The sequence below is a fragment of the Geotrypetes seraphini genome, chromosome 6 (assembly GCF_902459505.1).
Source record: "Geotrypetes seraphini chromosome 6, aGeoSer1.1, whole genome shotgun sequence".
Taxonomy (NCBI): Eukaryota; Metazoa; Chordata; class Amphibia; order Gymnophiona; family Dermophiidae; genus Geotrypetes; species Geotrypetes seraphini.
Window position 1 is genome coordinate 229,642,886 of NC_047089.1, and position 26,371 is coordinate 229,669,256.

Here is a 26,371-nt window from a genome sequence, read left to right on the forward strand (position 1 = left end):
CCCTTCTGCTTCTTGGCCGCGGTGTGCCACTCTTCAACCTCGGGCTCTTCATCGACGGTGGGCCAAGAGTGCCGAGTTCTTCGCCATGGACAAGCTGGAGGATAGGGCCTCAGCCCTGGTCTCGGCCTTGACCTCAGTCTCGACATCGGCCTCGGCCTCAAAGTCCTCGGCCCCGAGTAAGTCTCCCTCAACTTCGAAGACCAAGGCAGCTCCAGCTTCGAAGCCCTAGACCTCGGGTAAGTCTCCTCTTCCTTCCTCAGGTTCAGCTCAGCTACCGAAGAAGCCGTCCTCAGAGTCTCTGGCCACCCAGGCGGTGAGTGTAGTCCTTCCGGCCTCTACGAGACCTCCTCCAAAGCGTGCCTCCACTTTAAGGGAATACTCTACATCAAGGTCGCCCTCGTTGGAGCGCACTGCTGCACCAGTCCGTCCAAACCCTTGTGTCTCGGTGCCCATGTTCGAGGATATGCATAAGGCTATCTTGACCTCTCAAATTTCCTCTGCTTTGGCTCAGCTTGCCTTGGCCTCGACCTCGCTCGTTGTTGACCAGCCTGAGCGTCGCGCTGAGGGCTCTCGAGGTAAGGTGGGTCGGTCACGCTGCTTATCCTCGAGTGACTCCTCGCCTACTCTCTGAGGCAGATTTTCTCCCGCCACCTGACCTCGCTCGAAGCACCGGCCTAAGTGTACCTCTTCTTCGATGCAGCGGTTCGCGAAACAATCCAGGTACTCTCCCCCGAGATGGGGTAGATCGCCGGGTCCTCGCACTACGGGGTCCATCCAGCCATCAGACCTCGTACTGTCTGACCCTTGTCCTCGACGGCCTCCCGTGCCTTCTCGGTCTCCGAGCCAAGGCGCTTCAAGGTCGAAGACTCCTGCCTCGCTGCCATGTCAGAAGGTCTCTTCTTCCCTGGGCTTGCCAGGGCGGGCTCCCCGGGTCTCCGTCCCTCGGACCCCCGGTTCCTCACCTGCCAGGCTTTCTATTCGCAAGAAGTCGTCGATTCCCCCTCGTTCTCTCAATGGGGCTTCCTCAACGTCCATGCTTTTGGACACTGATATACCAGCGCAGTACTCAAGGGAAGCTTCTCCTTCATTTTCTGCTGCCCCGAAGTCCCGCTCGGCTTCGCCTCTCGAGGGGCATTTGGCGGGCAAGGCTTCCTCCTTCACGAGGTTCGTGGTGGATATGGCAAGGCCCTGCAACTGGAATTCCAATCAGATTCCAAGTATACCGGGAATATTTGGAGGAGATGGAGCTTCCTCACCCACCAAAGTAATCCCTTCGCCTCCCCTTGAATCCGGTTTTGCAGCAGACTTTCTTCCGGAATTTGGAGAAGCCGTATGCTATCCCTGCCATTCCGTCCAAGATGGAATCTCGATACAGGACAGTCCGGTGTAAGGGATTTGAAAAGGCTCAGCTCTTCCACCAGTCCTTGGTTGTGGAGTCTTCCTTGAAGAAGTCTAATCCTTCCAGGGTCTACATGGCTGTCCCGCTGGGCCAGAAAGGCTGGACTATGGACAAGTTTGGCAGGCGCCTGTACCAAAATTCGATGATGGCAAACAGGGTTTTGAATTACAATTTCAATTTTACATCCTATCTCAAACATTACATCAAATCCCTGCCATCTTTTCAGGATGATTTGGCTGTCTATCGCCGGGCGGAATTTCGCCAGCTTCTGGATACGCTGTCACAGATTCGCCTTTATATGTTTCAGGTGACCTATGATGCCTTTGAACTTTCCTCCAGGGTCTCCATTTTGCGATAGCCATGCGCCACCTAGCTTGGCTCCGCATCGTTGACATGGACCCTAATCTGCAGGACCGTCTGGCGAATCTCTCGTGCTTGGACAATGAGCTTTTTGACAACTCCATCGAGGCAGCCACCAAACGCCTCTCCGAACATGTACACTCCTTTGCCTTCTTGGTCAGACCCAAGGCAAAGACCGCTCCTCCTAAGTCGTACAAGTTGCCCCCCCCCCCCCCCCCGGCGCTATCCCCAGAAGTCCACGCCGGCTTTTTCCAGGCCGCCACCCAGGCGTCCGCAGCAGCAGAGGGCCCCTCAAAAGTCTCAGACCCCTGCGGCAGCGAAGCCGGTGCCATCTTTTTGACTATCCCAGTTTGAGCAGGCCATTCCCCTTCGTCTTCGAGCTTTCTCCTCTCCCTATCGGGGGCCATCTCAGTTCCTTTTGTCACCACTGGGAACTGATTACTTCGGACAACTGGGTTCTCTCCGTCATCGGGGAAGGGTATTCCCTTCATTTCCGGATGGCACCTCCGGACCTGCCCCCAAGAGTGTGTCTTTCCAACAGGGCTCATCTCCCTCTTCTTCTCCAGGAGGCTCATGTCCTCCTTCGCCTCCGGGCGGTGGAGGAGGTCCCTTTGTGTCAGCGAGGCATGGAGTTTACTCCCAGTACTTTCTAGTCCCCAGAAAGACCAGGGACCTACGCCCTAACCTGGACCTCAGGGTGTTAAACAAGTTCCTAGTCAGGGAGAAGTTCTGCATGTTGTATCCCCTGATGGACGATGGGGACTGGTTGTGTTCTCTGGATCTGAAAGAGGCCTACACTCACATCCCGATTCATCTGGCCTCTCGCAGGTTTCTTCGTTTTCAGGTGGGATTCCTGCAGTATCGAGTCCTCCCATTTGGGCTCACATCCTCCCTACGGGTCTTCACGAAGTGCCTCGTGGTGGTGGCGGTGGCCCTGCGGTCGCAGGGTCTGCAAGTGCTCCCGTACCTCGACGACTGGTTCATCAGAGCACCATCGCAGTAGGAGGTTATTTCAGGGACCCAACGGACTATTACGTTCCTTCAACGTCTGGGCTTCGAGGTCAACTTCCCCAAGTCCCAGTTGTACCCCGCTCAGTCTCTGCAGTTCATAGGAGCGGTGCTGGACACGGTTCGCCTCCGCTCATTTCTGCCTCAGCCTCGGCAGGCCACCCTCATTCACCTGTGCCGGAGGGTCTCCCTTCAGTCAGTCCACGGTTTCGGCCAAGATTTCACCTTCGAGTGCCTCAGTGGACCATGGTGTCCCAGTGGAGACAGGATCGGGATCCCGCCTCCCAACACATCGCGGTGACTCCCTCCTTGAAGCATTCGCTCCGCTGGTGGATGCTCTCTTCCAATCTTTCCAGAGGTTTTCTCTTTCACACACACATCCCCCCCCCCCCCCCCGCCACAGATGGTCCTCACGAAAGACTCCTCCATGTATGCCTGGGGGCTCACCTCGACGGCCTCTGGACTCAGGGTCTTTGGTCGAGCGCCGACTGTCACTGCCACATCAACCTGCTGGAGCTTCGGGCCATTTACAATGCTTTGGTAGCCTTTTGGCATTTGCTTCGGGATCGCGTGGTTCTGGTGTGGAGGGACAACCAGGTGGCGATGTATTATGTGAACAAGCAGGGGGGTACAGGTTCCCTGTCTCTTTGCCGGGAAGCTCTTCGGCTCTGGGAGTGGGCGATACGCCACAACATCTTCCTTTGAGTGGTCTACATCCAGGGCGAGCAAAACTGCCTGGCGGACAGGTTAAGCCGCCTTCTCCAGCCAAACGAATGGTCGCTCCATGCCTCCACTCTGCGTCAGGTGTTTGCTTGATGGGGGACGCCACAGATAGATCTGTTCGCCTCGCCTATCAACCACAAGTTTCCTCGCTTCTGCTCCAGGATTTACTCCCCAGATCGTCTCGAGGCGGATGCTTTCCTTCTGGATTGAACGGGCAGGTTCCTCTACGCGTTCCCTCCTTTTCCTCTGATTCTGAAGACTCTCGTACAGCTCAGATTGGCCCACGCCACCATGATCTTGATAGCTCCTCGGTGGCCCAGGCAGCCGTGGTTCTCCCTTCTCCTCCGATTCAGTGTCGGGGAGCCTCTGCTTCTGCCTGTATTTCCTTCTCTGCTGTCTCAGAGTCAGGGTTCGCTGCTGCATCCCAATCTGCAGTCTCTACACTTAACATCTTGGTTCCTTTCCACCTGACTCCCTCCTTCGGGTTTTCTCAGTCGGTGAGGGATGTTCTCGAGGCCTCTCGGAAGAGTTCCACTAGACCAGGGGTGTCCAATGTCGGTCCTCGAGGGCCGCAATCCAGTTGGGTTTTCAGGATTTCCCCAATGAATATGCATGAGATCTATTAGCATACAATGAAAGCAGTGCATGCAAATAGACCTCATGTATATTCATTGGGGAAATCCTGAAAATCCGATTGGACTGCGGCCCTCGAGGACCGACATTGGACACCCCTGCACTAGACAATGCTACTCCCAGAAATGGTCTAGGTTTGTGGCGTGGTGTGCTATGCATCGCATGGAGCCACTGTCTGCCTCCTTGTCCTCCGAGCTGGATTATCTGCTCCACTTGTCTCTGTCTAGTCTCAAATCAACATCTATTCGAGTCCACCTCAGTGCGATTGCTGCCTTTCATCAGCCGATTAATGGGAAATCGCTCTCGGTCCATCCGGTGGTTTCCCGATTTATGAAGGGCCTCTTCAATGTCCATCCGCCACTCAAGCCTCCCCCAGTGGTTTGGGATCTTAATGTGGTTCTGGCTCAGTTGATTAAATCTTCATATGAACCCATTGATACGGCTCATCTGAAGTACCTCACTTGGAAGGTGGTGTTCCTGATTGCCCTCACGACTGCTCGCAGAGTCAGTGAGCTGCAAGCGCTGGTTGCGGACCTGCCTTTTACTGTTTTCCATCATGACAAGGTGGTTCTTCGTACTCATCCTAAGTTTTTGCCTAAGGTGGTTTCGTATTTCCACCTCAACCAGTCCATTGTTCTTCTGGTATTTTTTTTCCTAAGCCCCATTCTCATCCTGGTGAGATGGCGCTTCACACTCTTGACTGTAAGAGGGCGTTGGCTTTTTACCTACACGCACCCAGTCTCATCGGACGGCTCCTCATCTCTTCATATCTTTTGATCCTAATCGGTTGGTCTCCCATTGCGGGGTCGGGTCACGGGGCATAAAGTCTGAGCGATGGCGGCATCTGTCACTTTCCTCAGGTCCATGCCTATAGAGGAGATCTGCAAGGCTGCCACTTAGTCCTCAGTTCATACATTCACCTCTCACTACTGTCTGGATACTTTTTCCAGATGCAACGACCAGTTCGGCCAGTCGGTTTTACGCCATCTGTTTTCCTAAATTGCCAACTATCCCTCCGTCCCCTCCTGGTTAGCTTGGAGGTCACCCACATGTGGAGAATATGCTGCCTGCTTGTCCTGGGATAAAGCACAGTTACTTACCGTAACAGGTGTTATCCAGGGACAGCAGGCAGATATTCTCACAACCCTCCCACCTCCCCGGGTTGGCTTCTTTGCTAGCTATCTGAACTGAGGACCACGTTTAGGAGACGCGCCCCCTAGCTGAGCGGGAAGGCACATGCATGCGTAGTGCAGCAATTGCAAACTTTGAGATCTTCAATCAAGTTTGCTTGAAAAGCTGTCCGCGACGGGGCTCCATGGATGACGTCACCCACATGTAGAGAAATCTGCCTGCTGTTCCTGGATAACACCTGTTATGGTAAGTAACTGCTTTCTGGATGGTTTTCCTTTACCTCATGAATCTTGCTTTCTGTACAAGTTAAACCCACAGAAAAATAAAGTCACCAGACAACAAAGGTAGGGAAAATGATTTTATTTTCAATATAGTGATTTAAATGTGTCAGTTCTGAGAAAGGAAAGATGTTTAACTTTAACTGTGAGGGCCGCAGAAAAAATACGGTACTTGGAGGACCGCAGAAAAAATAGTTAATGTCTTATTAAAGAAATGACAATTTTGCATGAGGTAAAACTCTTTATAGTTTATAAATCTTTCCTTTAACAGTTAAAAAAGATTTGTAAACTATAAAGAGTTTTATCTCATACAAAATTGTCATTTCTTTAATAAGACATTATTTTTTTCTGTGGCTCTGCAAAGGGTTTGAGTTTGAGACCACTGGTTTAGGGGGTGAAGAACTTTTGTGCCTAAAAATGGAGCGGGACTTGGGTGTAATAGTATGTGATGATCATAAGATGACCAAACAGGTTGCAAAGGTGACTGTGAAAGCTAGAAGAATGACTGGGTACATAGAGAGAGGAATGGCCAGTAAGATAAAAGGAGAAATTGATGCCCCTGTATAAGACTCTGGTGAGACCTCATTTAGAGCATTGTGTACAATTCTGGAGTTTGCACTTTCAAAACAACAGGATGGATTTGGTTCAGAAGAAGACAACTAAAATGGTGGTTGGTCTACGACATAAGGTGTACGGGGATAGACTAAAGATCTCAATAGGTATACTTTGGAGGACAGGTGTGAGAGGGGAGATATGATAGAGATGTTTAAATACCTATGTGGCATAAATACACATGAGGCGAGTCTTTCAATCGAAAGGAAATTCCAGAGTGTGAGGGCATAGAATGAGGTTAAGAGGCGATAGGCTCAGGAGTAATCTAAGCAAATACTTTTTCACAGAAAGGGTGGTAGATGCATCTCCCAGTAGATGTGGTAGAGACAAACACTGTGTCTGAGTTCAAGAAAGCGTGGGTCAGGCACATGGAATCTCTTAGAGGAAGAGGAGATAGTGGATGGGCAGACTGGATGGGCAATTTGGTTTTATCTGCTATCATGTTTCTATTGCTGCCTCGGCACCCTGAGATTACGCGTTTATCCTCATGTTGCTCCTTTTGACCGCGGGCAAATCACTTAACCCTCCATTGCTCCAGATACCATAGGAAGTTTGTGAGTCTGCTGGGACCGATATGGAAAAATAGAGTACCTGAATGTAAAAACTGCCTTGATGGTCTTGCAAAGGGCGGTATATAAGTACCTAAATAAACATAAATAAATGTGTCCACTTGTGGCTCAGGAATTTCCACACCTTTGGCTGACTGTACCATGACACCCCCCTGCTGCTCATAGCCTTCATAAATTCACTGATTCGCTCCTTCAACTACTCATCACCAATTCTCCCCTTTTCATCCACTCATTCCTACCTGGTCATCTGAGATTATGCACACAATGTGTCAACTTTAAGAAATTATTAAAGACCCAACTATTTGTTGATATGTAGGTTGTAGAACAGTTCTCGTGCTGTGTTGGATATGTGGCTGCCCTCTACATGTAAATCATGAATATTGTCTATGTTTGTTTTTATAGCTATGCAGATAATGAATATTGTCATGGTCTTATGAAATTTTTATGAATGTATATGATATTGGAAACTGCCTAGATTCTAGGCGATATATAAATATGTTAAATGAATAAAGAAATACAAAAAACACTTTCACCAAAAGGAAAAAATGAAGGTATATAATGAACACAAGCAAAGACCAGTCTATTCGGAGGAAAAAGCCTCAGACAGGGGCCCACCCACCTCCACAATGGTGGAATAGCGGTGTTCAGGCGATCACTTCACTGGCATAAAACCTCCTTCTATAGTGGTCATAGCAATGTGTTTAAAAATTATTTTCACTTATATTTTTTTGCTTATATTTTTTTGCTTATATTTTTTTGCTTTCAAATTTGAATGGTAAGAGAAGATAATGACTTAACTTTCTCCTTAGGGATCGGGACACCAACGATGGCCAGCGTTTCACTGTCAAGCTGCCTCAGGGTGTAAACAAGTCCGATCACATTTTCACTAGATTTAAAAATAACAACATTCAAATCAGAATAACTTTAAAGAAGCTGATCGATATTATAACTACTTTTGTTATATTAGAACAGACTGCATACCTTTCATGAATAAAGAAATCCATCAAGCTAACCACACACTGATCGTAATATTGGACGGTAAACGGTTTGCATCTAGGTAACCACTAGATTATTCAGTGCCACTGCTCAGATATGGCTCAGAATTTGAATATCTAGGCTCATTTCAGCCCTTCGCTGTAAGTATAAAAACCTCTGACTGCCGTGGATAGAATATGATTCCTCTAGTGGTTACTGTCATCTCCATGAAACTTGTAGTTCTGATTTAATTGACAAAGAAGTTCTTTAATAAAGCTAACATATATTTTACTATATCTAAAATTCACATCCATATGCATATACATGTATGTATCTTTATACTTCGTTCACTATTCAATGGTGTTTTCCTCAGACTCCTGAAATATTTGACCGTGAAACCACTGAAGAGAATTTCACCATCACCATCTCACATTTGCTTCCAAGGACAAATTATTGTGTTTCTGTTAATGCCACTGTAGTAACCAATATGAGCCCACGTATCAAACCCTCCTCTTGGAAGTGTGCTGTCACGGGCCCCATCAGCAAACCAGGCATGTTCCATGTTGATCTCTCTCGGTCTTCAGGTTGGTAAAAGGATGATACTATAGTATGGTAGCTGTGTTAGACTTAGAAGACAGAATCTGATGCAAGAAGTAATTGTGTTGGCAGTGGCATAGTAGGGGGGGTTGCAGACTGACCCAGGCGCTGGCACCTCTCTGCCCTCCCACACCACACTCACACCTTCTCTTCTCCACTTACCTTGCACCTCTTTAAAATCTTGCCAGTGTGAGCAACTACTCTAGCCTTTCTGCTCGCACCAGCCTGGCTCCCTCTGAAACCACATCCAGGTCGCGGGGCCAGGAAGGTGATGTTGTAGGGAAAGCCAGCGTGAGTGGCAGGTTGAAGAAGCTGCTGGCGCTGGTGAAGATTTTAAGAGGTACAAAGGTGGGAAGGGAGTTGCGTGAGTGTGGTGCCGGTGGTGTGTGGAAGGAGAGCAGGGCGCAGGGGGGCAACTCCTACCCTTGCTACGCCTCTGTGTGTTAGGAAGAGGATTTAGGCTGCTTAGCTTTCCCAAAGTGTGTGGAACTATCTCCTTTAAATCCCTTCAATCTTTGTCATATCAAACTGTAGCAGTATGGAATTCTTTGCCTTTATTAATCTGATCTATAATTAATTACATTAGGAAAATAATGAAATAATTTTTTTTTTGAAAATTTGTGGATTCTTAAATTTAATGAAACAAATTATAATTCCTGGAGTATTTTTTTGTTTTTTTTGTATCTCGCATTGGATGTTTGGTATATGTGGGTAATAAGCCCTTAATGTAATGCATCATGGTGGACAATACTTGAAATCCTTGGCTCAGTGTGCAGTGGCAGCCAAAAAACCATTATTTTGTTTTATTTATTTGTAAATCTTTTTATACCCCTTTTCATGGCAAAGCCATTCAAGATGATTCATAATAATAAAATCAATACACAGATCAAAATAACATGATCTGTTATTCATCTATTAGGAAATGAATGGAAAATGAAACAGAAAATATCATACTGCCTGCCTCTCTAAAAGATGACATCTGTTATTTGCATGGCCAGAATGACCAGACAGATAATGAAATGATAACAGAAAATTAGAGAAATCAGTAAATATGGCAACATAATAGGAGAGTTCAGTTGACCCAGTGATGACTGGGTGAATATCACAAGACATGCTAAGTAGGTAAAATTTCTAGGTGAAATAAATGTCTGGCTCATGAACCAATGAGATAGGTAGCTGTTACACCTAGTGAAATACAGGATTTGATGCGAGAGGTTAGCTGTGTTGGGGCCACTTGGTAGAACCGATCATAACATGATAAATGCTACTGCGCTAATTTGTTGGTTTTTTTTTTTTTTAACTTTCAAAAGGAATATATATATACAGTGGTACCTCGGTTTACGAGTGCACCGGTTTGCGAGTGTTTTGCAAGACGAGCAAAACATTTGCAAACTTGGTGCCTCGTAAACCGAGCTCGCTTCGATTTGCGAGCGCCCCCGCAATCCGGCCCCCCCCTGCCACCATCGGGCACCCTCCCGCCGCGACCTGAGGTCCCCCCAACCCACCTGAACCCTCTTCTTACTTTGATGTAGCCTTCGCACCGGCACCAGCATGTCCTGTGCTGTGCTGTGCCGTGCCGGTGCCCGAAGATCTGCCTCCGGTGCTGGGTCTTGAGCATGTGCGCATGCTCAAGGCCTGAGAGTTCACATCGAACGTCCAACGTGAACTCTCAGGCCTTGAGCATGCGCACATGCTCAAGGCCCAGCACCGGAGGCAGATTTTCGGGCACCAGCACAACACAGGACATGCTGGTGCCGGTGCGGAGGCTACATCAAAGTAAGAAGAGGGTTCGGGTGGGTTGGGGGGACCTCAGGTCTCGGCGGGGGGTGCCCGATGGCTGCGGGGGGGGGGGGTGCCAGATTTCAGGGGGGGAGGGTGCCAGTTCACGGGGGGGGCCTTCGGGGGGAGCAATGCCGATTCTCGGGGGGGGGGGGGAGCAGCGCTGCTGGCCTCGGGGGGGGGTGTGGAGGGTGGGAACCTATCAAAGCGAGTTTCCATTATTTCCTATGGGGAAACTCGCTTTGATAAAAGAGCATTTTGGATTACGAGCATGCTCCTGGAACGGATTATGCTCGTAATCCAAGGTACCACTGTATATACATATATATAATAAAATGAGGAAAATGGTCAGAAAAATCCCCCAAAAGGATCAATTAAAAGGTTGAGTTTACATTGTTAAAAATACCACCTTGGAAGCCCAGACCAGATGTATTACATTCATTAAAAATGAGAGACATCCAAACAATTTCGAGCATGGTTGAGAGGTGAGGTAAAAGGAGGTGGTAATCTTCCAAAAATACAAAAAAATTAAAAAGTGGATCCAAATGAAAAAAATAGGAAAAAGCAGAAGCACCAGCAAGTGAAATTCAAAGCATTAATAAAACAGACCAAAGAATTCAAAAAGAAGGTTGCTCATAGAGGCAAAAACTCATAATAAAACATTTCAGGTACATTCAAAGCAAGAGGCGTATAAGGGACTTCCTTGAATCATTAGATCATCAAGGGATCAAAAAGGCACTTGGTAAGAACTGTTCATAGCAGAAAGACTAACGTCTCCTTTACAAAGCTGCCCTAGAGTTTTTAGCACCGGCCGTAGCAGTAACAGCTTGGAATGCTTATAGGAATTCTATGAGCATTGGAGCTGTTAACCACGGCTTTGTAAAGGAGGGGGTAAGTGAAATCTTTGCTTTGGTTTTTATTAAAGAAAATGTTGGGGAGTTACTTGTGCTAGAAATGGTGTTTAGTGGGGTTGCCATACAACAGATTACGAGTAATTGGAAAAACTGGAGGAGACTGAATTATAGTTTCTGGTGGAACTCTTTATGTCACATTTATAAAATGGAAAGGACAATAGCCACACAGCAGGGGAAGTTTAGAAAATTTCAGGAGTTATCCCAGGACAAGCAGGCAGGTATTCTCACTAGTGGGTGACGTCATCCAACGGAGCCCCGATGCGGACATCTCACAAGCATACTTGCTTGTAGAAACTTTTAAAAGTTTCGAGTTGCCCACATCGCGCATGCGCGAGTGCCTTCCCGCCCGATGCACCGGGCGTGTCTCCTCAGTTCTTACTCTTACACGGAGCTGAGAAGTCCGTCTTCGACTCTCTGCATGAAGTCCCTTCACTTGTGCCTTCTGTGTCCGCGGTTTTGAGTTTCTTTGCTCATTATCGTTGGTTCACGTTGCGTTTTCTTGTTTTCCCAAAAAAAAAAAATTTATTTCGATCGTTCGACCGGGCAGGCCACGTGGCTGTGGCCCCGCGGCTTCGATCTTGCGGCGGAGCTTTTTCGGCCTATGTCCCAGCCTGTCACCAGTTTTAAGAAGTGTGTCAAGTGCCAGCACACAATTTCGTTGACGGACCCTCATCGACGCTTTCTTCAGTGTCTCGGGCCTCAACATCTCCCGAAATCGTGCCGGCCTTGCTCCACACGCTTTTAAACGTCGCTGCATTTTGTGGGAGTCGCTTTTTAGCATGGAGGTGTCCTCGGAGCTGCCCTCATCGCAGAGCGCCACGCCTTCGACTTCCACTTCGGCCTCGAGTCTGCTCAAGCCTGCCTCGTTTGTGCCGGCTTCGACTCCGATGCCTGCTGCGGGGCCTTCTGCTGTCTCCTCAGGTCAGGTAACGCAGCCTCCCATTCCTCCAGTGGTGCTCAAGGTGCCCAAGGCTTCTAAGCCCAAGCCCCCTGGCGGCCGAGTTAGCGATGTCCGTGCTGGAGGTCCCATTGCGGATGCGGATCCATCTTTGCCGGCTTCGTTCCATGCCATGATGGAGAAGCGATTTGTCGAGCTCTTTACTAAGATTGGGCCGACGCTTCTCTCCCAAATCCAGCCTGGGCATGCGGAAGCCTCCCGCGAGGTCGAGCCACCTCCTTAATGCACACTCTCGCTGCTGGGAGCAGAGTCTCGGCGAGTGTCTGGCCTGGCTTTGGGGCATGCCTCGCAAGGAGCAGAGTCTTTGCCCATGCCACCTTTGGAACTGATACACTCGATGAATGGCGCTGAATCCTCCACCTTGCCTGGAACGGAACCTTCCTCCTCGATGCCGAGCCTCGAGCCTTGGGGAGTGCCTCGAGGGGCTTCGTCTCAGCCTCCGCTGCTTCTATCCACAGCCTCCAGCCCCATTTACTCGATAGCTGCCTCGTCTGGGCTTCGCTCGCCGCAACGCTCGAGGCCTGCTTCTAGACACAGTTCGGGTCGTCGCTCGAGGCATTCTTAGAGGCATGCCTCGCCTCGTCGTAAGCAGCCCTTTAGGGAGTTTTCACTGGATTACTCGCCTCCTCCTCCTATGCTGGAACTCGAGGACATCGTGGGATCATTTTCTCCCTGCCGGTCCTCGGCCTCCGCAGATCAGGCCGCCTCGACTTCTTCGAGCCCATCTCGAGGCCTGGCCCTGGCTGACCAGTTATCTTTCTCGTCCTTCCTGCGGCAGATGGCGGTGGATCTGGATATCACCCTGGATTCGGGTTCCAAGTTTTCTAAGGAGTATTTGGAGATGATGCATCTTCCTCAACCTCCTGCTAAGTCTCTCCATCTACCTCTCCATAAGCGTCTGGACCAGACCTTTATGAGATGTTTCGAGACTCCTTACTCCATCCCCGCTGTCCCTGGGAAGTTGGATGCCAGGTACCGCACGGTGCACCATAAGGGCTTCGACGGGGCGCAGCTCTCTCACCAGTCCCTCTTGCTTGAGTCCTCCTTGAAACGGTCTCGTCCCTCCCAGGTCTATGCCTCCACTCCTGGCCGGGAGGGCAAAACCAAGGACAGATTTGGCAGGCGCATCTACCAGATCTCGATGATGGCTTCTCGAGTCCTAAATTATAGTTTTCATTTTGCGACCTACTTTGAGGTTTTTTTCTCCATTCTACAAAAGTATTTGCCATATCTAGACTCTCAGGCTCACTTCGAGTACTCGGAAGTCCTGGCATCGTTGTCCCAACTCCGCCTGCAGATGATGCAATCGTCTTGCGACGCTTTTGAGCTCTCGGCCAGAGCTGCTGCTTGTTCAGTGGCCATGAGACGCCTGGCGTGGCTCCGGACCATTGATATGGACCCGAATCTCCAGGATAGGCTGGCGAACGTTCACTGTGCGGGAGCAGACCTTTTCGACGAGTCCATCGAGGCGGCGACGGAGAAGCTGTCGAAACATGAAAAGTCTTTTCAGTCTATTCTCCGCCAGAAGCCCAAGCCTGCTATTGCTCGTCCGTCTCGCCCGCCTATGATCTATCAGAGGCGCTACCCGCCGAAGCAGGCACCCATCATACATCAGCCTATGAAGAGGCAGCACCAGCAGAAGCCTCAACAAAAGCCTCAGCCTTCTGCTGTCCCCAAGGCTCCTCAGCCTTTTTGACTGTCTCGTAGGGAGCATAACTTCCATCGTTCTGCCCTCCCCGTTTTTTCCCATCGGAGGTCGTCCCCATCATTTTTACCATCGATGGACGACTATTACCACCGACCTCTGGGTCCTTTCCATCGTAAGAGAGGGATACTCTCTTCAGTTCCATCAAGTTCCTCCGGAACATCCTCCAAGAGAGTATCCTTCCAACTTAACCCAGACCTCCCTTCTTCTTCGGGAAGCTCAGGCTTTGCTCCAGCTTCGTGCCGTCAAGCCGGTCCCTGTGGACCAACAGAACAAGGGTTTTTATTCCCGGTACTTCCTTATTCCAAAGAAGACGGGCGACCTGCGTCCTATTTTGGACCTCAAGGTGCTCAACAAGTTTCTGGTCAGGAAGAAGTTTCGCCTGCTGGCTTCTCTCTATCCTCTCCTCGAGCAGAACGACTGGTTATGCTCTCTGGATCTCAAGGAGGCCTACACTCATATTCCCATCCATCTGGCCTCCCGTCAATACCTCAGATTTCGGGTGGGACATCTTCATCTTCAATACAGAGTGCTCCCTTTCGGCCTAGCTTCGTCACCCAGTCTTCACCAAGTGCCTGGTTGTGGTGGCCGCAACACTCAGGAACCATGGTCTTCAGGTGTTTCCCTACCTTGACGACTGGCTCATCAAGGATTCCACGTCTCTGGGTGTCGTCCAGGCAACCCAGAGGACGATCTGGTTCCTGCAGAATCTGGGATTTGAGATCAACCTTCCCAGACTCTTCCCTTCATCGGAGCTGTTCTGGATACTATTCAGCTCAGAGCGTTCCTTCCTCCTCAACCCCTGGCGGCTCTTCTTCATCTTTGTCACTCAGTCTCCTCTCGCCCCTCCATCTCGGCGAGACACATGATGGTGCTTCTGGGCCACATGGCCTCTACAGTTCACGTGACTCTTTTTGCCAGACTTCACCTGCGGATTCCTCAGTGGACCCTGGCGTCTCAATGGTCGCAGATCTCCGACCCTCTGACTCAACACATTCAGGTCACTCCTGCTCTGCTACAGTCGCTTCGCTGGTGGATGCTCTCTTCCAATCTCTCCAGAGGTTTGCTGTTTCACATGCCTCCCCATCAGAAGGTCCTCACGACTGACTCCTCGAACTATGCTTGGGGGGCTCATCTGGACGGTCTCCACACCCAGGGCTATTGGACGAGTGCGGATCGTCTGTGCCATATCAATCTACTGGAACTCGGGGCGATTTTCCATGCTGTCACTGCTTTTCAGCATCTGCTTCACGACATGGTGGTCCTCATTCGCATGGGCAATCAGGTCACCATGTACTATGTCAACAAACAGGGAGGCACGGGATCAGCCTCTGTCAGGAAGCTCTGAAAATTTGGGATTGGGCGATTCGCCACAACACCTTCCTCAAAGCTGTCTACATTAAGGGGGCGGACAACTTGAGTCATCTTCTGCAGCCTCACGAGTGGACTCTCCATTCCACGCCCCTTCATCACATCTTCTCCCTGTGGGAAACGCCGCAGATAGTCCTCTTTGCAGCTCCCCACAACTTCAAACTACCTCAGTTCTGCTCCAGGATCTACACTCCTCATTGTCTCAAGGCAGATGCTTTTCTTCTGGACTGGGGGAATCTCTTTCTGTATGCGTTTCCTCTCATTCAAAAGACTCTGGTCAAGCTCAAGTCTGACCGGGCCACCATGATTTTGATTGCTCCTCGGTGGCCCAGGCAACCTTGGTTCTCCCGTCTACTGCAACTCATCAGCAGGGAGCCTTTCCTTCTGCCAGTGTTTCCATCTCTGCTTACTCAGCATCAGGGATCTCTACTTCATCCCAACCTGCAGTTGCTCCACCTGACAGCTTGGTTCCTCTCAGTGTGACTCCCCTTCAGTTTTCACCGGCTGTGCGGGATGTTTTGGAAGCTGCTAGCTATCTGAACTGAGGAGACGCGTCCGGTGCATCAGGAGGGAAGGCACTCGCGCATGTGCGGTGTGGGCAACTCAAAACTTCTAAAAGTTTCTACAAGCAAGTATGCTTGTGAGATGTCCGCATCGGGGCTCCGTTGGATGACGTCACCCACTAGTGAGAATAGCTGCCTGCTGTCCCTGGATAACAACTGTTACTGTAAGTAACATTGCTATTTGGGAGCCATTAACAAAATATTGTAATGATTGAGTATTATTTTTCCCCTTAAATATGCATATCCAAGGAGGGGGGAGGGTTTTTGGTTTGATTATTAAAGTAATGTTATATAGGAATGGGGTTTATGGTAGGTTTTCTTGAATTTAAAGAATGTCATTGATTAGGGGGGAGGGGGAATAAATTCTGATATGGACTTTAACAGAATATTAAGTGATGTATCTGAGTTTAAAATGTTATGTATGCTGTTACACTTATTGTTAAGTTTTCAAAAAATGAATAAAGAAGTGGGATAAAAAAGAAATGGTGTTTAGTGGCATGGTTTGGAAGGACTGAAACAAACCATGGGGAGCTAGGAAGATGTACTAGAGCAAATTGACAAACTGAAGAGTAGCAAATAATCTGGAACAGATGGTTTGCACCCCTGAACACTGAAAGAAATTCAGAAATAAAGCTATAGTAACCTATCATTTTAATTGTCTATCTAAAGATAGGGAATGTTTGTATTATTTGTATTTATTTGCAGATCGTGTGTACTCTTTTGTAAAAAGCGTGCACTCAACGACTTGGCCAAATACAAATGAAATGAACATCCCTGGAAATGACACAGAAAGCAAGAATTGAGAAAAATTTTCTGTCTGCCCATCCCTCTATGTATGTGCTGTTCATGGATTTCTAACAAAGTAATGCAGTACGTGCTCTGTTTTGCAGACCATTACATCCCAGCAGCGATTTGTGGAGTTTTGTTAATATTTAGCACTTTGCTTCTTCTGGCTGTTTTTTACAAAGGAGGCTTTATTTGTTTGAAACGGACCCCTGTGCCAAAATCTTTGGTAAGCAATTTCTACTTTTTAAGGTTTTCTTTCGGATGTGCAATGGCTTCTTTAGGAAATGTAGCAGTAGCCGCTGAGGCCCGGAGTCTCTTAACTGGGCTGATATCGGTGGCCGCCGATCACTTATCAATCACACAATGGCGCTGTTCAAAGAATTGCACCTCCGGGAAAAATAGATGCTGAAAATGTAGGGCAGGGTCTTCAAAGCCTACATTTCCGGTGCCTATCTGCTGTGAATCGTGCCTACGTATGTGCTTTACGGCACCTAATGTCACATCCAGCTGGAGGCATGATTCTGGCGCCTTTTATTTAGATGCCGATTGGCACTTTTAAATTTGATGTTGTTTCCCAATTAACTTAGACGTCTAAGTTTAGGCACCATTTATAGAATTTCTCTCTAAATGTATAAGTACTGCGAGTGTGAATTTTCAGCAATGTTAAAGGGATAGTGCGGCAAAAAGTTCTTACTCGAGTCACTGCGCCTTGGTTTTGTACTCTGGGATAGTCTGTAATAGGCATCTTAACTTGAATTCCTCAGCTATACAGATGGGAGCCATATGAATGTTCTCAATTTATGCTCTAAATGGAACACCTGGAGATCTTTGAGACACTGCAAGGCCTCCCCATCCAACACACACACACATACACACACACACATACACACACACACATACACACACACACACACACCACTCACTCACTCACTCAAAACCTGTGAGTGAAGAACACAGAAAAAAGTGGAGAAAAAGCCTCAGTTTAGCTTCATATGGTAAAAAACAGAAGTGGAGACACAGAAGTGGAGTTTTTTGCCATATGAAGCTAAACTGAGGCTTTTTCTCCTCTTTTTTCTGTGTTCTTCTCTCACAGGTTTTGAGTGAGTGGTGTGCACATGTTGGATGGGGAAGCCTTGCCGTGCCTCAAAGATCCCCGGGTGTTCATTTAGGGTAGTGCTGCCCGATTCAGGGGAAAAAAATTTGATTCGATTCAGCCTATTGAATCGATTTTTTGATTCAATTCAATTTTCTTGCCCAATTGGGTGTTTTGTTTCAAACATCCTGATGGGTTTATTTCATACTGAATCAAAAGCCAAGGACTGGCCTCAATGATGATTCGTGAGGCTAAGATGTTAGGAATTCAGCCATGGGTTTATAGTTCAAAAAGTCACTTTATTGGCATATTTGTCACAATAGCTCAAAGACTCGACACTGGCAGTGTTTTGGTGCATGTGCCTTTATCAAGAGTCTAAAGGACCATGTTAAAACAAAATAAACCTAATTAAAGACATAATTTTAAAAAAACATGTATATAAATGTAAAAGATATGGTTAAGAACAACATTATAAGCTGAAAATAAACAGCATAATTCAAAACATAATTCAAAAATAATTAAACATGTATATAGGAATCGCATTATAAACTGAACACGAGCAAGCAGCAAGAGTACATAATGTAATTGAAGCCATGCAATGAAAGAAAAATGTAATTTAGCTCTTAATCCAAAAATATGAATAAACACATGTAAATCAATAAAATCTACCTAGGTGGTTTAGGTATGAATAAAAAAAAGTATATGTATATTCAATATGAAGCAAACCGAGGCAATTAAGAACAAATAAGCATAGTGTACCAAAAAGTCATACAAAGCACTTAAAGAGCAATAGAAAAGCAATTATAGTATGATGGGGCAATAAGCAAATAATGTGGAGCAATTGAAAAGCAAAGGCAATATACTGTATATAAGCAATTGAGACATAGAGCAATAAAAAACAATTTTGCACACCACAGTTTAGAAAAATAAATAAAGCAAGTATGGAGAAAAGGCCATACAAAGCAATTATAAAGTCATCATAAAACAATTAAGCAAAACATATTGAGGGGTAATAGAAATCACGTTAGTAAAACATAAATTGAAATAATAATAATTTATTTCTTATATACCGCCAAAGCCATAGTAGTTCGAGGCGGTTTACAGTGAGGAAGGGCTGGACAATCAGCGAAAGGTTACAATGGTACAATCAGAGAAACTAGGTGCCAGAGAAAATGGTACAATTTGCGAAAGATAGAGTAATCAGAGCAAAAAAGGTACAATCAGAGCAAAAAAGTACAGTAAAGAAGGTCAGGACCATCCGCATAAGGATAAATCTAAAAAAATGTAGTTATAACAAAGGGGGTTCATACAGTGGATATAGGCATTGAGGCATAAAACTAAGAGGAAAATGAGATAACATCTAAAAGGAATTAAACCATCGTGAAAAATAATCTAACACATTGCTAAATTGAGGCATCAAAGCAGTAACAGAATAAAATAAAAGATAGTACCTGCTATGTATATAGTAGGGTGAATGGCAACCTACTATAAACACAGTTGAATGCATGGCAAGGACAAACAATACGTATAATTAACACAATTCAAGAGAGATATTGTAGTAGTAATGCTCATACGGAAAAAATGCCATAATATGCATTTGGCATTCCATAATAAACATAAGGCATACCGAAGCAGAAAACCCTGAAAATGAACAGTGTGGAAGGGCAAACAAGACGTGTAAAATACATCAGATGAAAAAGAAAATATGGTCAATGAAAGGAAATGTGGTCAAAACATACAATTACAGCCAAAGTTAAGCTAATGAGTGGACAATTTAAACATAATGGGCATGTAAAGTTGTAACACGCGCTGAGGGTCATAACTGAAGACATAAAGCGGAACTCATATGTGAACAAAGTATAATTTGAAAATCAAAATCAAAACTGAAAGCAAGGAGCAGCAAAGCAAAAATCCGAGTACAGCTGGGAGTCTACATGAAACAGCAGAAAACAAAACAAAAACGCTGCCAGGGGGGAAGGGAAATGTGTCGAATAAAATAAAACATGGAATCTACAGTACCTGTCTTGAATGTAGGCACCGGAAAATAACCAGACTCAAAACATTCTTTATCTTCAAACTCCATACCCCAAGTTTGTTGCTGCTTTCCTCACTTGACGCCATCTCTTTGCCTTTTTAAATGCTCCCTTTTTTGCCACGTATTTCACCAGGGTTCTTCAGTTTTTCTGCAGTTCTTGCCTTACTTTTACCAACACGTAAGTCCTTATATATTTAATTTTTATCCCAATTTTCAAACATTTTTAACTGCCTTTTGTCCGTCTCTTGTTTTTAACCTTGGCTTTTTAGATTAGTTTCGCTTTCACCCTGAAAGGAGGAGTGCTGTTCACCGAATTGGCCAGGCCGATTTTTTTTAAAAAATGAACCAATTCGAATCGATTCATCCGAAGTGAATCGGTGAATCGATTCGAATTGTGAATCGAGCAGCACTAATTTAGGGCATAAAATGAGGAAGTTTTTGATTGTATATGTCCCTTTCCTTAGGTTGTCTGAGTAGCCATAGGAATGTCCCAAGCTGAAAATGCACCCTGTGCAAAATGCTCCTTCTTGTACAATAACCTCTGGAAGCGTCACGATAGGGTAATCAACGTTTTTCAGTCTTGAACTGTAGGGAAATTCAAAACCAAACTCCAGCTCCTCCCTCTGTGATCATCTCACATCACTCATCCTTGGAATGCTGGTCTCATTTCCTGCAGCCTTAGCTGCAGGGTGTTTCTCTCTTCTGCTCGTGATTGATTTTAAAATTTCTAGACACTTTTAAAGCTAGCAGGAAATGTGGCAGTAGCCGCTAAGACCCGAAGTCTCTTAACTGGACTGATATCGGTTGTTGTGGATTCACCTTGCGGGGACATCCTTTGGCGGGAGATAACAGACTTTTATGTTTTGATTGTCTGCTTCTGGGGGGGTTACCTGTTAGTAAAACTGCAGTAAGCCCCTCGGACAGCCTGCAGGACAGATCAGGGCTCCGGGATCGGGAACTAACTCTCCCCAGGTTCGTCCGTTATGGGGTAGAGTGCTGGCTGTGCTGTTCCATGGAGGCACAATCAGGACCAGACTGCATACCTTCCCTAATTATTCCGGAAGTTCGAATAGTCACTGACTGGGGTGAACGGGCAGATGTGGCAGTCAGAAGAAGTGAAAAATCCAATTTTCCTAGCTTCCTGAGGCAATAGATCTCCATGCTTGCTTGTTAGTTAGCCTGCCAGTTCTGTTCTTTACAGCACAGCTACTGTGAGTATTCTACATGCATGTTAGTACTGGCGATTTTTGGAGAGTCTTCAAAAGTGGGTTTTGGGTGTTTCCCTGCATGCCCTAACCACCCCCTCCCCAAACCTCTAAAAATGCAAAATCGCCATTTTCCAGGGTTCCCTGAGTTTTTCCCGGGCTATTTTAGGGCAAAATTGTCACCCGCAGCAGCCATCTTTGATTTTCTTCATACTTTTAAAAAGTATATTTTTTGCACTTCAGAGCTTCATTTTCACTCCAAACTACTCAGATGGCCTCCTCAGGACATGATGGCATGAATTCATGCCTCATTTGTGGTGGATGGCTAGCGGTTTCTCAGCCGTATTTTTTTATGTGCTGCAGGCCACGAGAGTGACGTAGCGTGCACAAATCCCATACTAACCCCCTCAGGAGAGGCCTTGTTTCCTTCCAGTTCGAATGGAGAAGAGTCTGGTGCACCTAAAAACGGTGCGGAGGGCGTTTTGATGAATCACAAGCGTGGCTTTGGGAGGAAAAGTCTTGGATTTCTGCTAAGCGCCTTTTGAAAATAAGGCACACAGAATGGCCCTTGCCGAGGGTGCATATTTTTTCCCCACTATTTTCAGGTTAAAAATATCTGCCTGTTTCTTTACTCAGATGGGGTCTGCCCCTCTTCTGGATTCCAGTATGTCCCTGTGTTTGCTCGCAGGGACATTGGAAAGCATGTGGGCAGTTCCCGCCATCACTTCTGCTTTAGTCTCTGCCTTTGCTGTCACAGGTTTCCTCATCAGTGTCCACGGAGGGGCTAATCTAGCAAATCTTCAGGATCCCCCTGCCAGCGAGCCCTCAGTCCTTGGGGCTGTCCCGGCTGTGCGCAGGTCATTTAAGACTGGCTGTTTGTCTTTACTTATTTCTGAGTCCTAAGGTTCCTGGACATGATTTCAGACCGCCAGGAACAGGCTGTATGTTAACTTTTCATGAACATATAGGTAGTATCATAAAATCATCATTCTATAGACTTCGTCAAATTCGTTCTCTCTCAACATATCTTTGTTCTAAATCTCTAAATATCCTGATCCACTCTTTAGTAATCTCTAAAATCGATTACTGCAATGCCCTTTATAAAGGAATAGCACAGAATGAAATAAGACGGCTCCAAATAATACAAAATACTTCAATTAAATTACTAACAAGGACAAAAAAATTTGATCATGTAACACCACTTCTCAAGAAAGCTCATTGGCTTCCAGTATCCCATAGAATAACATATAAACTAAGCTTACTCACTTTTAAAGCGATGTTTTTTAAAACACCTGCATTTATTTTTAAATACACTAATTCCTTACTCTACAAATAGAACATTACGATCCAACGAACAGCCATTTATTAACTAATTCCATCTCTCAAAATCATTAATACTAGAAGACAATTTTATCTTCTCTGTTACTGCTCCACAAATTTGGAATTCTCTGCCAATATATTTAAGGAAAGAACATGATATTGAGAAATTTAAGATTTAACTTAATAAACATTCCTTTTTAAAGATGCATTTGATTAACAAGTTCTTCCATTTGAATTCAATAATGCTGCTTTCGACATTTTTTTTGAACTCCCATCCTTATGTTTTTCCCTACTTTCTTTTCTATTATAAATTGTATTTCATTTCCCCTTTTTCCCTTCATTCATGTTTGTTAATTTGTATACAGCTTCTTTTTATTTAATGGTATATATTAATTAATGTTTTTATTGTTAATTTTTAAAAAATGCAATTTTATCTTTAAGTTGTAATTTAAATATTTTCTTTTCTGTAATGTTACATCGCTTTGAAGCAAGATTAAGCGATTAATCAAAAATTTTTAATAAACTTGAAACTTAAACTTGACTTGAAACTTCATGAGGGATCAGCGTCAGCTGTTCGCTTCCTTTCCAGACCATCTGGATTTGGCTAGGATTCTCTCAGAGGTTTGAGTCTCCTTACAGGTGCTAGGGACATGGCCAATTTGTTTTCCAGGGGCCAAGAATTCTCCTCCCTGGCTCTGCCGACTAGTTTCGATTGTGGCGCAGATCACTAAGCGCACTTCCTTTCCCTTGGACGGAGGGGTTGTCCTGAAGGATGTTCAGGACAGGTGAATAGATTTTATCCTAAAGCAACTTTTTCATTTCTGCGGCGGCGGGGAGTGAGATATACCGCAGCCTCCTCCTTTGTTACTCGTGCCTTGTTACACCTTACTACGCCAAAATCCCGATGAGGATGTCCGAGACCGAGTTTCCTGATTTCCAGGGTGACTTTTTGCTCAGCTTGGGGCTTATTCAGTGTCAGCATTACCAGAAAGATGTGCTGAGAATTGAGTCGGTACAGCGGATGGCCACCAGGATGGTCTCGGGGCTCAAGGATCTCCCATATGAAGTAAGGCTGAATAAAATGCAGCTGTACTCGCTTGAGGAACGAAGAGAGAGAGGGGACATGATTGAGACATTTAATTTACGGGCCGTATCGAAGTGGAAGAGGATATCTTGCGTCTTATAGGACCCTCATCCACCAGAGGACATCCGCTGAAAATCAGGGGAGGGAAATTTCATGGTGACTCCAGAAAGTATTTCTTCACCGAAATGGTGGTCGATCATTGGAACGAACTCCCACTGCAGGTGATTGAGGCAAACAGCGTGGCAGATTTTTAAAATAAATGGGATATTCACGTGGGATCTCTAATGAAGTAAAGGAGGGGGTGGCTCGGCAAAATCAGGGCGAAGGGTCACTGGAGTGGGCAGACTTGATGGGCTGTGGCCCTTTTCTGCCATCATTTTTCTATGTTTCTAATTTGTCAGTGGTCCTGTGATTTTCCTCCAAGCCTACACTGAACAGGTTGCCTTGCAAAGGTTTGCTTTGGGTTGGCCAGGATCTAGATGTCCTCATGGCCAGTGTTCAGAACCATAAGCTAAAGGTGCTACCCAGTTCTAAGCCTTGCCTGGCATGGAGTTCAGGACGGTGGAATTTTCGTCCCTTTCAGTGCCCTTGCCAGTATTGCTGGGCACCCGCGACAGGCCAACAATTTGGTGCCCTGTCCAGACCTCCTTTGGAGGTCCGGCATAACAAGTCTTCCATACGTTCTCCTGCCCCCTCTAAGTAGCATGTTCTGATGCCAGGTATTCTAGCGCCTCTCCCTCAGATTGGGAGGTCAACTTTCGGCCAACCTACCAGAGGGTGACTTTGGACCGATGGGTCCTCGAAATGATCAGAGAGGGTCTCCGGCTGCAGTTTTTCAAACCCCTGTTGGATTTCTTCCTGACTCGCCCACGGGACTTCCGGTAGGAGACAAACGAGTGTAAGCCAAGGTTTGCAGATTGCTAGATCTGGCAGCAATGGACCCTGTTGATGATTTGGGCTCCGGGGGGGGGATATTCATTCTACTTCTTCGTAGCCAGAGAAAGGCTCCGAAGATTACATTACATTACATTTAGAGATTTCTATTCCACCATTACCTTGCGGTTCAAGGCAGATTACAAAATAATTATAAATGGTGGGTTACAATGGAAAATCATTTGTCATTTCTAGAGAGGTAAAGAATAAGTCAGGTAGTTTCAGTGTGGCGGGAAGAGGGAGGGAGGAAGGGACGGTATATGTGAAGTTAGGACTGTTTTCAGGAATTTCTTGAAGAGTATAGTTTATTTCTTTTCTAAACATCTTTTAGTCTGGGGTAGTTATCAGTAGATTGGAGATCTGGTTATCTAGTTTTGCTGCTTGAGTGGCTAGGAGGCCATCATATAGTTTTTCCCATTTTATTTCTTTGATCGGGGGGGGGTGTTTTTCAATGTCTGATTGAGGTGGTTTGGATGAGGCGGTTGTTCAGGTAGGTTGGGCTGTCTCTATTTAAATAACATACAGTAGAATTTAAATAGTATTCTTTCTTGGACTGGTAGCCAGTGTGAGTTGATGTATGCTTCTGTAATATGGTCATGTTTCCTCAATGAGTAGATGAATCTCAAAGCTGTATTTTGGATTGTTTGTACTTTGGTCATAGTAGCAGGGCAGGGGAAGAAGAGGATGTTGCAGTAATCTAGTAGACCTAGGATTAGGGATTGTACTATAAGCTGGAATTGTGTTCTTTTGAAGAATTTCCTGACTTTGTCTTAGGTTTTTTCATAACTGCGAAGGATTTCTGTATTTTATTTATTTGCGGTTGCATGGTGCAGCATCTGTCTGTAGTCATTCCTAGTAGTTTTATGGTGGTTTGGATGGGATAGTTTGAGCTGATTTCTATATTGGTTATGGTTGGGACTTTGTCATTTTCGAGGAGGATGAATTTAGTTTTGTCTGGGTTGAGTTTCAGTTTGTGATCTTTCATCCAGGTCACTACTGTTTCTAATGTTCGATGTAGTGTTAGTCATGGCGGTCTTTGGCTGATCAAAAGGTATGAGAATGGTAATGTCATCTGCATAACTATAGGTGGTTATGCCTAAGATTATCCAGTATGTTCCGAGAGAGGCAGTGTATAGGTTGAAGAGAGTAGGGGATAGTGGGGATCCTTGTGGTACGCCCAGGGGTTGGACCAAGGTTCAGATTTTTCTTTTTCTGATTTTACTCTAGTATGTTCTGGAATTTTAGGAAGCCTTCAAACCAAGAGTTATACTTTATCTGGGATACCCATTGCGTCCAAAATTTGCAGTAGGATGTGATGGTGATTGGGGGATTTCAGCTACCCTGGGATAGGCTGGAGTATTGGACACTCAAACTGCATGAGGAAGACCAAATTCCTGGAAACCACGAGGGACTGTTTCATGGAACAGCTGGTCGCGGAACCAACACGGGGAGATGCCACTCTTGACCTAATCCTCAACGGGCTAGGGGGACCTGCAAAGCGAGGTAGCGGTGCTATAGGACCCTAGGAAACAGCGATCACAACATGATCCAGTGCAAGCTGGAGATTGGATCATCAAAGGTGAAAAAGAACCACAGCGACAGCACTCAACTTCAAAAAAGGGAATTATGATGGCATGAGGAAAATGGTGGGAAAGAAACTCAACGGCAACACAAGAAAGATGGAGTCTGTAGAAAAAGCCTGATCCCTACTCATGGGCACGGGTGCAAGAGGCACAGAACCTGTACATCCCCAGATTCAGGAAGGGATGCAAAAAAAATCGAACAAAAAACCCAGCGTGGATAACAACTGCAGTGAAAAAGGCGATAAGTGACAAGAAAGCATCGTTCAAAAAATGGAAAAAGGACCAAACAAAGGACAACCAAAAGGAGCACAAAGAACACCAAAGGGAGTGTCACCATGTGGTTAGGAAAGCTAAAACAGAATATGAGGAGAGACTGGCGGGGGAAGCAACAAATTTCAAATCGTTCTTCAGATATGTGAAGGGGAAGCAACCGGCAAGGGAGGAAGTGGGGCCATTGGATGATGGAGACAACAAGGGAATGGTAAAGGAGGAAAAAGAGATAGCTGACAGATTAAATAAGTTCTTCACGTCAGTCTTCACGAGGGAGGACACATCCAATATTCCGGAACCGGAGGACATCGTAAATGGGGATCGGGATGAAAAGCTGGTCCAACTAGAGGTAAGCCAAGAGGATGTCCTCAGGCAGATAGACAGACTAAAGAGCAACAAATCGCCAGATCCGGACGGCATTCACCCAAGGGTACTCAAGGAACTAAGGAACGAAATAACAGAGTCACTACGCCAAATATGTAACCTA

General features: G+C 46.2%; 1 protein-coding gene across 8 annotated transcripts in view; it reads left to right on the forward strand.

Moving 5' to 3' along the window:
- IFNAR2 (interferon alpha and beta receptor subunit 2) overlaps positions 1 to 26,371 on the forward strand; it is a 101,127-nt gene that overhangs the window by 57,135 nt on the left and 17,621 nt on the right. For 7 of the 8 annotated variants that reach the window (XM_033948521.1, XM_033948524.1, XM_033948522.1 and 4 more), the window contains 2 exons: positions 8,062 to 8,272; positions 16,466 to 16,587. In XM_033948521.1, coding sequence (XP_033804412.1) covers positions 8,062 to 8,272; positions 16,466 to 16,587 — 333 coding nt within the window. The remainder of the gene's footprint in view (positions 1 to 8,061; positions 8,273 to 16,465; positions 16,588 to 26,371) is intronic. The other variant, XM_033948525.1, reaches the window with a different exon arrangement.